Source organism: Hemitrygon akajei, chromosome 19 (assembly GCF_048418815.1).
Source record: "Hemitrygon akajei chromosome 19, sHemAka1.3, whole genome shotgun sequence".
Lineage (NCBI taxonomy): Eukaryota > Metazoa > Chordata > Chondrichthyes > Myliobatiformes > Dasyatidae > Hemitrygon > Hemitrygon akajei.
The window spans coordinates 21108347-21124143 of NC_133142.1; the positions used below are offsets into that span (position 1 = coordinate 21108347).

The window sequence follows — 15797 nt, forward strand, 5'->3', positions numbered from 1 at the left end:
ATGTTAGAATGCACTATGTACTTTAAATGTTTACATTTCTATTTCAATACATGTAATTTTAAAAAATCTATATACTATGCCAGGATTGTACTGGCAAAGCTATCAGAAGTCAAGCACATCAGTTGGAAATACCTGAGTTAATAACAATGCTTTAGGCTTAAAGTTGACATTAAGAGTTCTATGATATTTATATACAAATTTTAGATGTCTAAATTAGTACAATAATAGTAATATTTTTCTCTATGGTGGTTAAAATAAAACAGGAGAGAACATTTGTGGTTGTGGGTCTTCTGCAAGAAGTTTAAAAGTGTTTCTCTCTAGGAGTCCACTGGAGCTACTGCTTTTAAGTAACATGTCACTCCGCACTAATATCTCTTCACTGATTCCTCAGTTGTCTTTCTTCACCTGCAGCTCCAAGCAAACTTAGTTTCTTAACAACCAGTATGGGGTAAAGCATATCATAAATGGCAGTTTAGGGTTTTGTTATGTCTGAATGTATTTATGTATCTGAATCTTAGAATATTCTGCTTACAATGATAATTATTGCATACATATTCCGAATGTTAAAAAAGACAAAGCCTGGTAAATATTTAAAACTTCAAATTTCAAAAAGGTTATCAAAGTATGTATAGTCTTGAGATTCATCTTCTTGTAGGCCCCCACAAAGCAAAGAAACACAACCCAATCCATGAAAAAAACTCACACAACAAAGGCACACATCCAATGTGCAAAAGAGGACAAATTGTGCAAATAGTGGAAAAAAAAGTAAGCAGCTAATACATAGAACACGAGCAGCTGCGTCTCTGAAAGTGAGCCCACAGGCTGTGGAGTCATTTCAGCACCGAGGCAGTCCAGGAGCCCCAAACTTTCAAATTGATGAGATATTAATTAAGAAGTGTGAATGTAACTGGCCTAAAGCACACTTAGGATGCTATCTGATTCCGTATGTTTCAGCTCTCAGAAACCAAGCCTTTGGGTTATCCAATAATTGAACTAACTCTTTTTAACCCAAAAAAAATCTGAGAGTTCTTGCCTAGTGAAATGCAAAAAAAATGCACTATAAAAACAAGTGAACAATAGCCAACACCAAAACACAGCACACCTAATTTCAAAAACTGAAGTTAGTAACGTGAGTTAACAAACAAATTAATTGCTCACTTTTTTTCATATTGGAAACTGCAAAAACAAAGTTAGGCTGGATATATCAGTATTATTTCAGTGGAATTTTATTTGTAAGTGAAACTTGTATTACACTCATGTTAAAGCTACACTGGTGAAACCAGAGTAGGACTGAGGAATTTCTCAGCTATAATGGTTCTTCTCAATGATGTGAGAGAAGCACTATTTTGTACAAACTAGTAATTAATTAACCAGTTTGTAGTCATTTGAGTTTATTTTGAACGGCATTTTATAAGTCCTCATGGTTAATAATGGATAAGTCACTGTGCAAGGTAGTACATGGGTCTTATAGGAACCTGTTTGGTCTACTGTATTAACTCTCATAGCTTCATATTAAATGCACTAACCATGTTTTAGTATGTCAGAATTTTTATACAGTGAAGTCTGATTGCAGCTTGTTTAACATTATTTAATTGCAGCTGGGTGTTCATGGATATGCCTTTGCAATAACAAACAATGGCTACGTTTTAACACATCCAGATCTGAGGCCACCGGTAAGAAATCTTTCTGTAGAATTGGCTGGAACTGGCGTACGTTGATCAATATTTTGTGATCTTGCTGTCTTAATATATTCTCTTTATTTTTGTGATATTAAGTATTTTATTGCTGTATTGATTTGGAATTTATTAAGTTTCATTGGTTTGAGGTGCCTTTGTTTGAAGAAATTTGACTTGGGAATAATCTAGTTCATCCTGTGAGAGTTGCCAGGGAGATGAATGAAATTAATGGTGAGCTTGTGGTAGGACTTGTAAGGTCCTGTCAGGACTTGCGGTACGACCTCTCCGTGGAATGCGCGGGTTTCTCCAGGTCCTCCAGGTTCCTCCCACAGCCCAAAGATGTACCGGGTAGGTTAATTGGCCATTGTAAGTTGTCTCATGATTAGGTTAGAGTTAAATTGGGGATGTCAGGGATTGCTGGCGGTTCATCTCAAAGGGCCTGAAGGACCTATTCTGTGCAGTATCTCTAAATAAAATAGTTGCTAATGTCTTCTTAAACATTTGGGAGTATACCTATTTGCTGCAGGTTTATTTTATCCAGTAGTTCAGATTGTGCATTTACAACAAAGCAAAGACAACTGAAGGAAGTGGCCTCAAATGTTTCATGACCCTTGTTGTGTGGTTTTATTCCTAATGTTGGCTGCTGTTGGCTCCAGTATCTTGAAACCGTGATGTCATCAAGCAGGGAGAGCAATCAATTATACTGAGGAATTCTCATACATTGTACTAGGAAGTTAAAGGCTTTAATTTCAACTAATAAATACTGTGACAACGATGATACATTGTAAATTAACTTTAGAAAAAATATCTGGTTTTTATTATTTTAAAAAGAGTGGATTTTGATAAAATAATCAAAGAAAATTAAATTCAGCAGATGTAATGCTAGTTTTATATACTATTTCATTTTTTTTAATGGCTTAGCACACCTTAAGAACTCATTTGCAACATTTTTAAAAAGCTTGACACTTTCAGGACTTTTGAACAGCAAATACCTAAGGTTAATTCAATTTTAGTTACTTATTTATAGTCTGCAGCAACTACCTCCAGGATTTTGCAGTTAACTACACCTTTATGTAGTCCACATTTGCTGTTAGATAGCTGTCAGATATTACTGATAGCCTTGTAACTCTCATCACCAATTCCAGAACAGTGCTTCTATTGTTGAATGTGCATATTAAAGAACATCTTCAAAATTATGTTTAGAATCTTGATGTGCTAGTTTATAGTAGGACGCCATTCTATCACTGGAAGGGTTACTTACACACAATCAAATTATAACTCCTAATAAGGTAGTAATGTATCTGATATGATTTCTCTTTTGTGCTGTGCATCAATATTTGGATTCAGTTTGAATCCTTAAAGAACCTAAATTGATCTAAAATTATAAACACCATTTTTACTTGTTTGATTTTTTTTCCAGCTGTCAACACACAAAAAAACCATTTTAAACATTTTAGTTAAAACCATAATTATATAACCAACATTTGTTCTAAAGCTGCAGAACTTAATTAGTAGGAATCATGAAAAATAGTATACTGTAAATTTGCATTTTGTTATTAATATGTAGATGAAAAGTAGCTAAACTGATAATTAAAATTCAAGATAAATTTAATCTGTAATATAAACATTAGTAGATGATAGAAATGCATTTATATTGCACTTTGTGAATGAGCCAGGTAACAAAGAGGGAAAGGAACATATTCTTCAACTAAATTTTCAGTGCTGTTGCAATTGGCAACAATTAACCTTAAATTTTGCCAATGCCTACAATATTTAAGGTACATCTAGCTTCCAAGATGATATTGTCATTTCAGAATTAATGTGTAGATGTCATATCAAGTGTCTGGCGTCTCAAGATGATTTATTGCTCCAATTTCAGGGAACCCACTGTATAGTTGTCACAAATCATAAGCAATTGCCAATCAATCATGTTGTTCTGTTGAAAACACGGATATGTACTGTATGTTTTTTATTGATGCAGGTTGTGATTATAAATCAATCGTAGATTCAATTTCACAGTCAAATGACTACGTTCCATGAGTTAAAGAGAGAGGGATCTGGTGTCAAGTTTATGTACTTGTTTTATCCCTTCCTGTAGTGATGGCTCTGTAATAATCACTTGTAGTTTTTTTTTGTGCTGAGAGAATCTATAATCCACCCAAAAGTAGGAAAGAACATTAACTTACATGTGAACTCATCCATACTTTGAAAGCAATAATGAACTGAACATATGTGTGTTTTTAACAAAAATGTGATCCACATGAAGATATCTACTTTAAAATTCTTGTTTGCAGTTTTATAGTGGTTGAACTAACCTTTCAGCCCATTTTAATTCACGTCTTCCTGTAATGGCTTTCATTCATTTAGTTTTTTTTAAGCAAGCTGTTCTATTGTTATTGCCTTGATATTTTTCCAGACATTTATCATATGTATTAATCATTCTTTTCTGATTTTTTCATTTCAACACTGAAATTACCTCTCACAACATGATTCCCAATGTTTAGCTCCTTTCTCAATTACTTGTTTTATTGAACTGGTTCATGTCCATATGGAACAAGCTTGGACAATATTCATATTTGGCTGATTAGTGGTAAGAAGCATTCACAAAATCTGAAGTGCGGATAATGACCTCTTCCAACAAGAAAGTCAGCTGAAAGACTCCCATTCCTCAGCTTTATCTATGTACCTGTACAGCCTTCAAATTATTTTTCCTCGCGGGCACATGCAATTGAAAGTTCGAATTGATTTTAATTCCATCACCACTTACAAATTCTCACTGATAAAACATAATCCTGATGTGAACACTCATTACTGTCCCTTCAATTTTCCTTTCTCAAATCCTGAAAATTCTTGTCATTGATATTGTATAGCACTTTCAACACTCACCCATCGTAGTGCAACAAAGCAGCTCACTAATTCTCCAAGCAACTAGTGGTGGTAAATAAAGTTCCTTAATATGCACTTAGAGAATGTGGTATCGGCATCAGTTATCATCAAGTTGTTGAAGGTTGTGAGTATATAGTAAAATCAGAATAAGGTTTAATGCCACCTGAATATGTTGTGAAATTTGTATTCTTTGTGGCAACAGTACAATGCAATACGTGATAATATGGGGGGAAATGAATTACAGTAAGTATAATATATATTTATGTATATATGTACATATTAGTTAAATAGGCAGTGTAAAAATAGAAATAAAAAAAGTAGTGAGTTAGTGTTCATAGGTTCAATGTCCATTCAGAAATCGGAAGGCAAAAGGGAAGAAGCTGTTCCTAATTTCTGAGTGTGTGCCTTCAGGCTTCTGTACCACCTTTCTGATGGAACAATGAGAAGAGGGCATGTCCTGGGTGGCGGGGGTCCTTAATGATAGATCCTGTCTTTTTGAGGCACCGCTCCTTGAAGATGTCTTGGAAACACAGAGGCTAGTGCCCATGATGGAGCTGACTAATTTTACAACTCTCTGCAGCTTACCTTGATCCAGTACAATAGCCACCCCACTCGATACTAGACAGCGATGCAATCTTTCTAAAAGGAAATTTTCCTTGTATGGGACAGAAGATGGTTAAACTTTACAGTTCCTGTAATCAGCGATATATTAGGGGAAATGCACTTACTACATTCAACTTTAATTTATTTGACAGTCATCATTGTTCGCATGCGTTTATATACTGTGCAGGCAAATTATATTAACCTTGAAATAAAGATCGGATTTTTCCTCTACTTATCATCCATAATCAGTTTAATGATTTGTGAAAGGAAGCTCTGGCTTTAGTACTTCGATCTTATGCCACTATTAACTTTAATATTCTTTTTGCCAGAAGCAGAAAGATTCATTTTGTTCTGTATTGGTATATCCATTTGTTCCTCTTGAAACTTGAACCTGTCAGCTCACTAACCTGAAAACAAATCAGGTCAGGTTCTGTCGGGATTAGTTCAAAATTTCTTTCCTTACAAGTTGAAATCTATCTCTGTAACTTGTAATTAGAGTTTATGCGGAAATATAAATGTTGGGCATGTCGGTGTGGGTGGAAGTCAGAAATAGGAAGGGATCAATCACAGTGCTGGGAGTAGTCTATAGGCCCTCAGATAGCCCTCAGGACACCGAGGAGCAGATAAGCAGGCAGATTTTAGAATGGTGCAGGAAATACAGGGTTGTAGTTATGGATGATTTCAACTTCCCTCATATTGACTGGCACCTCCTGACTGCAAGGGGGATAGATGGGGCTAAATTTGTCAGGTGTGTTCAAGAAGGATTCCTGACACAGTATGTGGACTGGCCGATGAGAGGAGAGGCCATACTGGATCTAGTACTGAGTAATGAACCTGGTCAGGTGGCAGACCTCTTGGTGGGGGAGCATTTTGGTGAGAGTGACCACAACTCCCGTAGCTTCAGCATAGCTATGGAAAAGGATAAAAACAGACAAAATGGGAAAGTGCTTAACTGGGGAAGGGCTAACTATGAACGGATGAGGCAGGAACTAGCGAGAATAAATTGGAAACAGATGTTCAAGGGTGAAAGCACAGAAGTAATGTGGAGGAAGTTTAGGGACCACGTGCTGGGTTCAGGATAGGTTTGTCTCACTGAGACAAGGAAAAAATGGTAGGAAAAGGGAATTGTGGCTGATGAAACACGTGAGGTAACTCGTCAAGAGGAAAAAGGAAGCATATGTTAGATATAAGAAGCAGGAAGCAGGAGGGGCTCATGAGAAATATAGGGTAGCCAGGAAGGAGCTTAAGAAAGGACTTAGGAGAGCTCGAAGGGGGCATGAGAAGGCCTTGGCATGTAGGATTAAGGAGAACCCCAGGGCGTTCTATGCGTATGTAAAGAACAGAAGGATGAAAAGAATGAACATCAAGATTGATAAGTCCCCAGGGCCAGACGTGATATATCCCAGGTTGCTGTAGGAAATGAGAGAAGAGATCGCTGGAGCAGTAACTATGATCTTTGAATCCCTTTTGGCTGCAGGGGAGGTGCCAGAGAATTGGAGAATGGCAAATGTAGTTCCCTTGTTTAAAAAAGGTGATAAGGAGAATCCTGGGAACTATAGACCGGTGAGTCTTACGTCAGTGGTCTGCAAACAATTGGAAAGGATTCTTAAGGATAGGATCTATGAGCATTTGGAGAAGTACAGTCTACTCAAGGATAGTCAACATGGCTTTGTGAAGTCAAGGTTGTGCCTCACAAGCCTGATTGAGTTTTTTGAAGAGGTAACAAAAGAAATTAATTAGGGTGGGGCGGTAGATGTGGTCTACATGGATTTTAGCAAGGCATTTGACAAGGTCCCCCATGAGAGACTCATCCAGAAAGTCATGAGGCATGGGATCAAAAAAAATTGGCTTACAGGAAGAAAGCAGAGGGTAGTAGTGGAAGGAAAGTATTCTGTCTGGAGGTCGGTGACTAGCGGAGTGCCGCAAGGATCTGTCCTGGGACCCCTGCTCTTTGTGATTTTTATAAATGACCTGGATGAAGAGGCGGAAGGATGGGTGAGTAAATTTGTGAATGACACGAAGATTGGAGGAGTTATGAATGGAGCTGTAGGTTGTCGAAGGTTACAAGAGGATATAGACAGGATGCAGAGTTGGGCAGAAAAGTGGCAGATGGAGTTCAATCCAGATAAGTGTGAGGTGATGCATTTTGGAAGGACAAACCAGAAGGCTGAGTACAGGATTAATGGTCGGTTACTTAAGAGTGTGGATGAACAGAGGGACCTTGGGGTTCAAATCCATACATCCCTCAAGGCAGCTGCACTGGTTGATAGGATAGTAAAGAAGGCCTATGGGATTCTAGGCTTCATTAATAGGGGGGATTGAGTTCAACAGTAGAGAGGACATGTTGCAACTCTACAAGTCTCTGGTGAGATCACACTTAGAGTATTGTGTTCAGTTCTGGTCACCTCATTATAGGAAGGATGTGGAAGCTATGGAGAGGGTGCAGAGGAGATTTACCAGGATGTTGCCTGGATTGGAAAACAAGTCTTATGAGGCAAGGTTAGCAGAGCTGGGATTTTTCTCTTTGGAGCATAGAAGAATGAGAGGGGACTTGATAGAGGTCTACAAGATTATGAGAGGCATAGATAGGGTGGATAGTCAGTACCTGTTTCCCAGGGCACAAATAGCAAACACCAGAGGGCATATGTACAAAGTTAAGGGAGGGAAGTTTAGGGGAGACATCAGTGGTATGTTTTTTACACAGAGGGTTGTGGGTGCCTGGAATGACTTGCCAGGGATGGTGGTGGAGGCTAAAACATTAGGGGTATTTAAGAGCCTCTTAGTCAGGCACGGATGAAAGAAAAATAGAGGGTTACGGGGTAATGTGGGTTTAGTACTCTTTTTTTAAGAATATATGGGTCGGCACAACATCGAGGGCCAAAGGGCCTGTACTGTGCTGTAGTATTCCAGTGTCACTGAAGCAATCTGAATGTTGAACTAGTTGCAATCGGTGAAAATGAATATAACATTTTGGAGGTAGTGTCACATATTTTCCATGGATAGGAACTTCTATTTCAATATTTTTACAAATTTATTCTTAAATTTACACTAAGACATACGTGCCAGCACATGTCAACTGGAGAACTACTAGAATTCAGGCTCTGAAGCTGAACTGTGGCCCAGATTTCTGTGTACTGGCTGTGAAATGTAGAAGTCTGGAATGGTTTGATACTGGGAGGACTGAATTTGTCACTGTACACTGCTGCTTAATTCCACACGGGTTTTAATGGCTGGGCCCAATCTTGCCAAGGAGCCAGACTGCTGCAGAATCTGAGACCCCATGGGGATTATAGGATGAAGATTTAGGAAGGCTTAAAATTAACTTTTTTAAAAAAATTGTTTTCTTAATTGAATATTTTCAGTTAATTTTATATTTTTGTTGTTTTCCTTTATTACTTTATAAATGTCCCTGAGTGTTGGAAAAATTGATGAACAATTAAATTCAATAAGCTGACATTGCCTCTTGCCCATCTTTGCTGGTCGCCGGGGGGTTTCAGAAGCTCCATGTTCTGCTGATTGATACTCTAGATTCAATGGGCAGAGATTATTCTGCATTTAGCCCTGATAAGTGCAATGGATTCGGACAATAATTCGCAATGGGGGAACTGGATCAACATGATCCAGGCCCATTTTTGCTATTTAACCATCATACTATCATTCAGATATCATCCAGTCGGACATGATGCCTGTTTGCTTTTGAAGTAGAATAGAACTTACCTTAAACTGCAATAGTTTCAATCAAATGTTTGCTTTATTATTATTTGCCTTGCTTCTTTTTCAGAAGTTACTTCATCTCAGACAAAGAACAACCAATAATTTGGTTCTAATATTTCACTGAAATTTGCTATGGCATCCTATTCTCAGGCTCACTAATATGAGAGCCTGGATTTTCCTCTTTCCACACAGCTGGTTTTGCAAGAACTCGCCAATCATTACCATCTCACTGTAATCTGAGTCATGGATTGTAACTGCAGAGTGGAACCCTACTCCAAAATCAAAGCTTTCATGCTGAGGTACAAAATGAGAGAATTCCTAAATGCTATATAGAATTTATAGGATTTAGGAATAAGCTATAAATCTGTGTTTTTAACTTCACACAAGCTTCCCCCACTCCAATTATGCCCTTCCAGCTACCTTTACTTCATCTATTCCTTTCTCCTTCATGTATGCATCCTGCATTTAATCACACAGCTGTTATCTGCTGTGGAATATTTCTGAGGCACCAGAGGAGGAGTCTGTTCATTTAAACTACTTACAGATCTGGAAAACTATTCAGCACATCTAAAATAGTCATCCAGCAAATAACCCTACTCTTTTTCCTCCTATTGCTAGATCAACTCATGTTTTCAATGGTCCCATGGTTCAGACACGGCCAAGACTCTGAACCCTACTCTATATGTTAATCACACACTCTGACAAAATCCTCTTCTTTCAGTTCCACTGTCACTTGTCCTAGATTCAAGCCATGTCACTTTATCTCACTCTTGAATATTTAGTTTAAAATAATATTTCATATGCATCTCCCCTATAATATTTAGCAGGTGATTGAAGGGAATGTGAGTGCTGGTTGAATGCAAGTGGCAATATTATATGGACAATTAGAAATTTTAGATACATTTTAAGTCAAAGGCATTCAATGTACTTATGCACAGCATTTTAAGATTCTGAATGATGATATTGCTAAGGCATTAGAAATTATATTTCAGTATTCTATTAAAGTATGGGTAAGTGGCAGAAGGCTGGAGAGTAGCCAGTTTATTACAGGTTTTTAAAAAGGGAATACAAAACTAATCAGGGCAATTATAGGCCAGTTAAACTAACATCTGTGGTACAGAAAATTTTCGAGTCTCTAATTATGGATGAAATTACCATGAATCCAGATATTGAGAAAACTGTTAAACAAAGCCAGCAGAGGGGCAGCGAATGTAAAAGATATTTAAAGGACCACCAAACTCTTTTTTTAATTTTTGGAAGGTGACGGGAATGCTGTGGATACGGCATTTATAGACCAGGGAAGTTTTTAAATCCGTGATAGGAAAGTTTACAATAGGAGACAAAGGGTTTGGACTTAGGTGCAAAATAGCAAACTAAATTAACGTTTATTAGACAGAATAGAATAAAGAATAGAGGTAATGCAGTTTTAGGAGTAGATAAGCTGTAACTGGCTCTTTTGGTTGTGTACACCAATAACTGCATTTACATAATGAGGGAGTGCAGGTGGAATCTGTAGCTATCTGCTTTGTTTTTCTATGCATTTACCCCTGAGGTTACATGTGCAAACTGAAACATTTTGCAGTCCATAACATGCACAGGAAAATGCATGCCTTTAACCCTGAGTCTTAGTGCTAAACTACTTCCCCCAGCTCCCTTGTGTCTCTTATTTGCTTGAAAAGGATTGAATGATATCAGTGGCTAACAAGGTCTATTTGAGGTTACTTCATCTGTGACAGAAATTGCAAGGGAAGAAAATGTGTACTCTCATTAATATCGTTAGTACACTCCTTTTGTTCAAGTCATACGGCCAAGAATTAACTTACTATATATTACGGTAGCTTACTATTGTTTGCAAATTATATGGTAAAGCAGTTTGCATAAGATTCTGTCTCTTTAATTTAAACTGCACTTTGCTGTTACACTGTCCGAACACATTTGCTGAGGCATTTGAAAATAAGCATTAAATTATTTTTATGATCATGCATTTAAAGAACCAGTTATTATTCCTGTTAAGACTTATATTCCTTGGAATGTTCCGGTGTGGAGTTAATCATGCCAATGCAACCAATCTCATTCCTCTCCAGAAGCCCTGTCTGCGACGTGAGATAACCTGGATTTAACCTTGTATTATGCAAAAGTTTATGCAACTATTCCATTACTATTTAACTGTAAAACATTAAGATTATTTAAAATCAGAGATTGATGCTTCCATTTAAATTAAAAAATCAATATTCTTGAATATTAAGATAAACATATTTGAGCCCTGAAGAGGAAAAAGATTGCTATTCCTTTGAAACCTAACATTAGATATGTTTTGAAGGTGATTAATTTCAGATGATATAATGGAAAGTGGCTTAGCATTTAAATGAAGAAATTAGACTCTGTATAGTAGAATATTTGAATTTAAATATTATATTGTTCCAGTGTGGATACATCCATTTCAGAGTTACTTTAAAATAACAACACCAGTGGCAGGCAGTGAACACTTTCAAGAAGAGATATTCAAGCCACCAACCCTATGATAAACAGGAGATTACCACTAGCAGTCACCCAGCACCTACATGCTGGAAATGTCAGCGTTGATGACATCTTTTACTAGACAAATAATGTGAACACTATGGCAACAAAAGCAGTTCAGAGGCTAGATTTTGTGGGCATGACTTGACCACGGGCTTTCCAAGTCAGGAGTGTAATGGAATACTGTCAGTTTGCCTGGATGTGTGCAATTCCAACAACACAGAAGCCATTTCCCGCTACTTAAGACAAGCAACCCATTTGATTAGCAACCCCACTACATCTTTACACCTTGTTTCTGACCGTCACTGAACACTGCAGCTGTACCCAAGGAACATCTCAAGGCCCCTCTTTGGCATCTCCCATCCATGGTCAGCAACATCTGGAAAAATATTATTATGACTGGGTCAGATCCTAGAACTTCCCATCCAGCTGTAAAAAATTGCACCTTCAACAGCTGGCTACTGTGAATGAAAAGGAAGCTTCTTATCACATTCTCAAGGATGGGCAGTAACTGGTGACCTTGCCAGCTTTAATAATATTCCATGAAATATTTCTTAAAGAGCTATGAAGGTGGATATTTTAGTAATTGATTTCCAAGGCATAGGTAACAGGTATTTAGTAATATTTTGATGAGTAAATTATCATTATTCCAGCTCTACTATTATAAAATGCCATGCTTCTAAATTCTGGATAATTGATGCTTTCCAGGCATCTTGAATGTCTGGATTTTAAAAAATCTTCTTTCATCCATTCTTCTTCATAAAATTCAGGATTCTGTATCTCAAACATAGTAACACCTAATCACCATTTTCAGAGTTAGGTCTGCTTTATTTTTCAAAAATTTTCATAATGCCTTGCATGATGGCAAGGCTCTTGACCTTGTCCATAGAAATTAAATAATGACAGAATTCTTTTAAGCTAATTTTCATATTTTTATGAATAGTAAGTTGGTGCTTACAATATCCTTTGTTCTAACATTTTCACCAAATTAATACTAATTATGTATTCTTGGTTCTGAAACATTATTTTAATTTTTACACCAGATTACATTAATTGAAAGGTACATTTTATTCAAGAAAATTTAAAGAAAAATTGGAGAAAAAGAGATCAAAAGTGTAATTTTTTTTGGTAAATGGACATTACCCCCATTTAAATATATGGGTAAAGTACTGATATAATTAGATATTCAGAATCAGAATCAGGTTTATTATCACTGGCATGTGTTGTGAAATTTGTTAACTTACCAGAAATGAAATACATAATATAGAAAGAAAAAGTAAAGAATGATAATAATAAATAAATAAGTAAATCAGTTGCAGTATACATATATTGTATAGATTAAAAATCATACCAAAAAGCCAGAAATAATATATATTTAAAAAGTGAGGTAGTGTTCAAGGGTTCAATGTCGGATGGCAGAGGGGAAGAAGCTGTTCCTGAGTCGCTGAGTGTGTGCCTTCAGGCTTCTGTACCTCCTTCCTGATGGTAACAGTGAGAAAAGGGCTTTCCCTGGGTGCTGGAGTCCTTAATAATTGACGCTGCCTTTCTGAGACACTGCTCCTTGAAGATGTCCTGGGTACTTTGTAGGCTAGTACCCAAGATGGAGCTGACTAAATTTACAACCCTCTGCAGCTTCTTTCGGTCCTGTGCAGTAGCCCCCCACCCCACCCCCCCATACCAGACAGTGATACAGCCTGTCAGAATGCTCTCCACGGTACATCTATAGAAGTTTTTGAGTGTATTTGTTGGTATACCAAATCTCTTCAAACTCCTAATGAAGTATTGTCGCTGTCTTGTCTTCTTTATAACTGCATCGATATGGGACCAGGTTAGGTCCTCAGAGATTTTGACACCCAGGAAACTGCTCACGCTCTCCACTTCTGAACCCTCTATGAGGATTGGTATGTGTTCATTCGTCTTAGCCTTCCGAAAGTCCACAATCAGCTCTTTCACCTAACTGACGTTGAACGCCAAGTTGTTGCTGCGACACCACTCCACTAGTAGGCATATCTCGCTCCTGTTATTATCTAAGTAATGGGTAGACTCATTCTTTAAAGCAAAAGTATGAAGTAGTTAACTGTTCTTAATGAATCAGTTCATATAACAAACTAGAAATTGGATCATTGTAACTCATAGTAATTCATATCACACGAAAAATAATTTAGCACAGGATAGATTGCATTGGCAATAACCCCCTGGATGATGTTGGACCACATAAGGGCCAATCATATAAATGGTTTTGATCTGTTTCTGGCATCAGAATACAACTAATTGCTTTAGTATTTGCACTGTCCATTTCTGTCCTCCACAGTATGAAGTTAATCATCATGGGAAAGCTTCAGCACGTTGTTTCTTAAACACTATTAATATTGGATCACCTGAACAGGCGCCTTCACAGCTCATTGTAGGCACCTGCTAAAGACCATGGGGTATGCTGAAACTAGTAAGGGGTGCCTCCTGCAGCATTTTCAGTGGGTGTCACTGCTGACTGGCCCCTTTCTAGATGAAGCGTGGCTGAGCCTGTAGAAATGCCAGCAATCCTTCTTCCCCTGCACAATGAAGGATGTGGTTTCCCCAAATGAGGAGGCATGTGAACATTAACACGAGATATTCTGCAGATGTTGGAAATCTTGAGCAGCACACACAAAATGCTGGAAGAACTCAGCACTTCAGTCAACATCTTTGGAGGGAAATAAACAGTCGACGTCTCGGGATAAGGCTCTTTTTCAGTCCCGAGACATTGACTGTTTATTCCTCTCCATATATGCTACCTGACTTGCTGAGTTCTTCCAGAATTTTGTTTGTTTGTTTGTGTGTGTGTGAGAGAGAGAGACATTTGAACATTGCCTATCTGTGCAAGATTGATTAAAATAGTATCAAAACACTCCCATCTGTACACATTGTTATCTCCAGTATTTCAGTCAATATAATGGATTGTTTACAGGGCCAAAGTTTTTACAAAAGTGCTCTGTGAATTAAATATTTATTTCTTCTTATGAACATCAAGTAGAAAGGATTATTTTAAGACAACATTTGAAGAGAACGATGCTTACAATTGCCTTATTGTCTGATTGTCTTTGAACACTTAATATATTCCATGAAGAAGCTTGTTTTGAATTAATAGTTAAGATAATAGAATTTATAAGTAAATCGTTACAAAATAAACTGACAAACAGTTGTAATTAATTTCCATAGCACAATAATCATAATAATGGGAAAACAGCTGCTCACCATAAGGCTGATTCATTAACAGAGACATATGAATGGAAATAATCAGCTAGATGTTGAGAAATCTGTTGCTTTAATACAGTAATTTAAAATTATATTAGAGAAGCCATGCCAATAGATTGAGTGTGAAATTTTTTCTTTCATGCTATAACTGGCTAATAAGTAGGAACTTATCGGCAATATATTGTAGGAAGCCGTAGGTTTAGCAATCCTTGAGTGTTCTGGGTCTAAGTTATCCAGGTTTAGAAAGATAACATTGTTCTATAATAAACCATATGTTATGTATTTTGTTTATGTAACACCCAGAGGGACAGTTCAGTCTTTTATGTGACTTCTATGGTGATGGAACAGATTACAATAGTGTTCCTGCTGTATTCCATTTACTTACAGTGTTGTCAGAAGCTCAGTTTACCTGTACCAGTCCATTTAATACATTCCAGATAACATTGCCTTTTTGGAATATTTTAAATGCCGCAATGTTACCTCTATTTCTTTCATCTGAGATTTTTAAGACTAGGCTCTAAAAGAAGACCCATATAAAAATCAAGCATATTCAATTTAATGAAAATTACTATGATCAAATATATCAAAATTATATTAAATATTAAGCAACAAAAATAACTAATAAAATTAATATCACATAATTGACAGAAAAGCAGCCTTATTTATCATCTTATAATAGAGGAAGGTCTTTGATGAAACGCAATTGAATAGTTGGATCTAGATTGCTACCAGAAACAACTATGTAAACTCTTGGGATTATGATGATTGGTTTTGAACAGGGGTCTTCTCTCTGCTTCAGATTCAGCATTCCCAGCACCTACAAAAAGAAGGCAGGAAGCTACAGAAAGGATTGGACATGGTCCTCGCATTCTATTCTGCATACGTAGGAATCTACTTGCAGGGATTCCCAACGTGGGGTCCACTGACCCTTCGGTTAATGGTAGTGGTCCTTGGCATAAAAATTTATCAGAAACCTAAAATTCTGGGATATCTGCACATTAGTATGGACCATTTCTGGGTCTGGAAACTCTCGTTTCTCACTGTCCCATAGCCTCGGTTTCATTTACTGTCTGTTCCTTCTGATCGATTAACTGGAGATACTCCTTTATGTTCTTTCTATGGTTTGCAGTTCAGCGAATTACATTCAGTTTCTTTGTGTGTAAGAGCCAG

General features: G+C 37.2%; 1 protein-coding gene across 5 annotated transcripts in view; it reads left to right on the forward strand.

Moving 5' to 3' along the window:
* Positions 1 to 15797, forward strand: part of cacna2d3a (calcium channel, voltage-dependent, alpha 2/delta subunit 3a) — a 782368-nt gene that overhangs the window by 541430 nt on the left and 225141 nt on the right. For all 5 annotated transcript variants that reach the window (XM_073072214.1, XM_073072211.1, XM_073072212.1 and 2 more), the window contains one exon: positions 1599 to 1673. In XM_073072214.1, coding sequence (XP_072928315.1) covers positions 1599 to 1673 — 75 coding nt within the window. The remainder of the gene's footprint in view (positions 1 to 1598; positions 1674 to 15797) is intronic.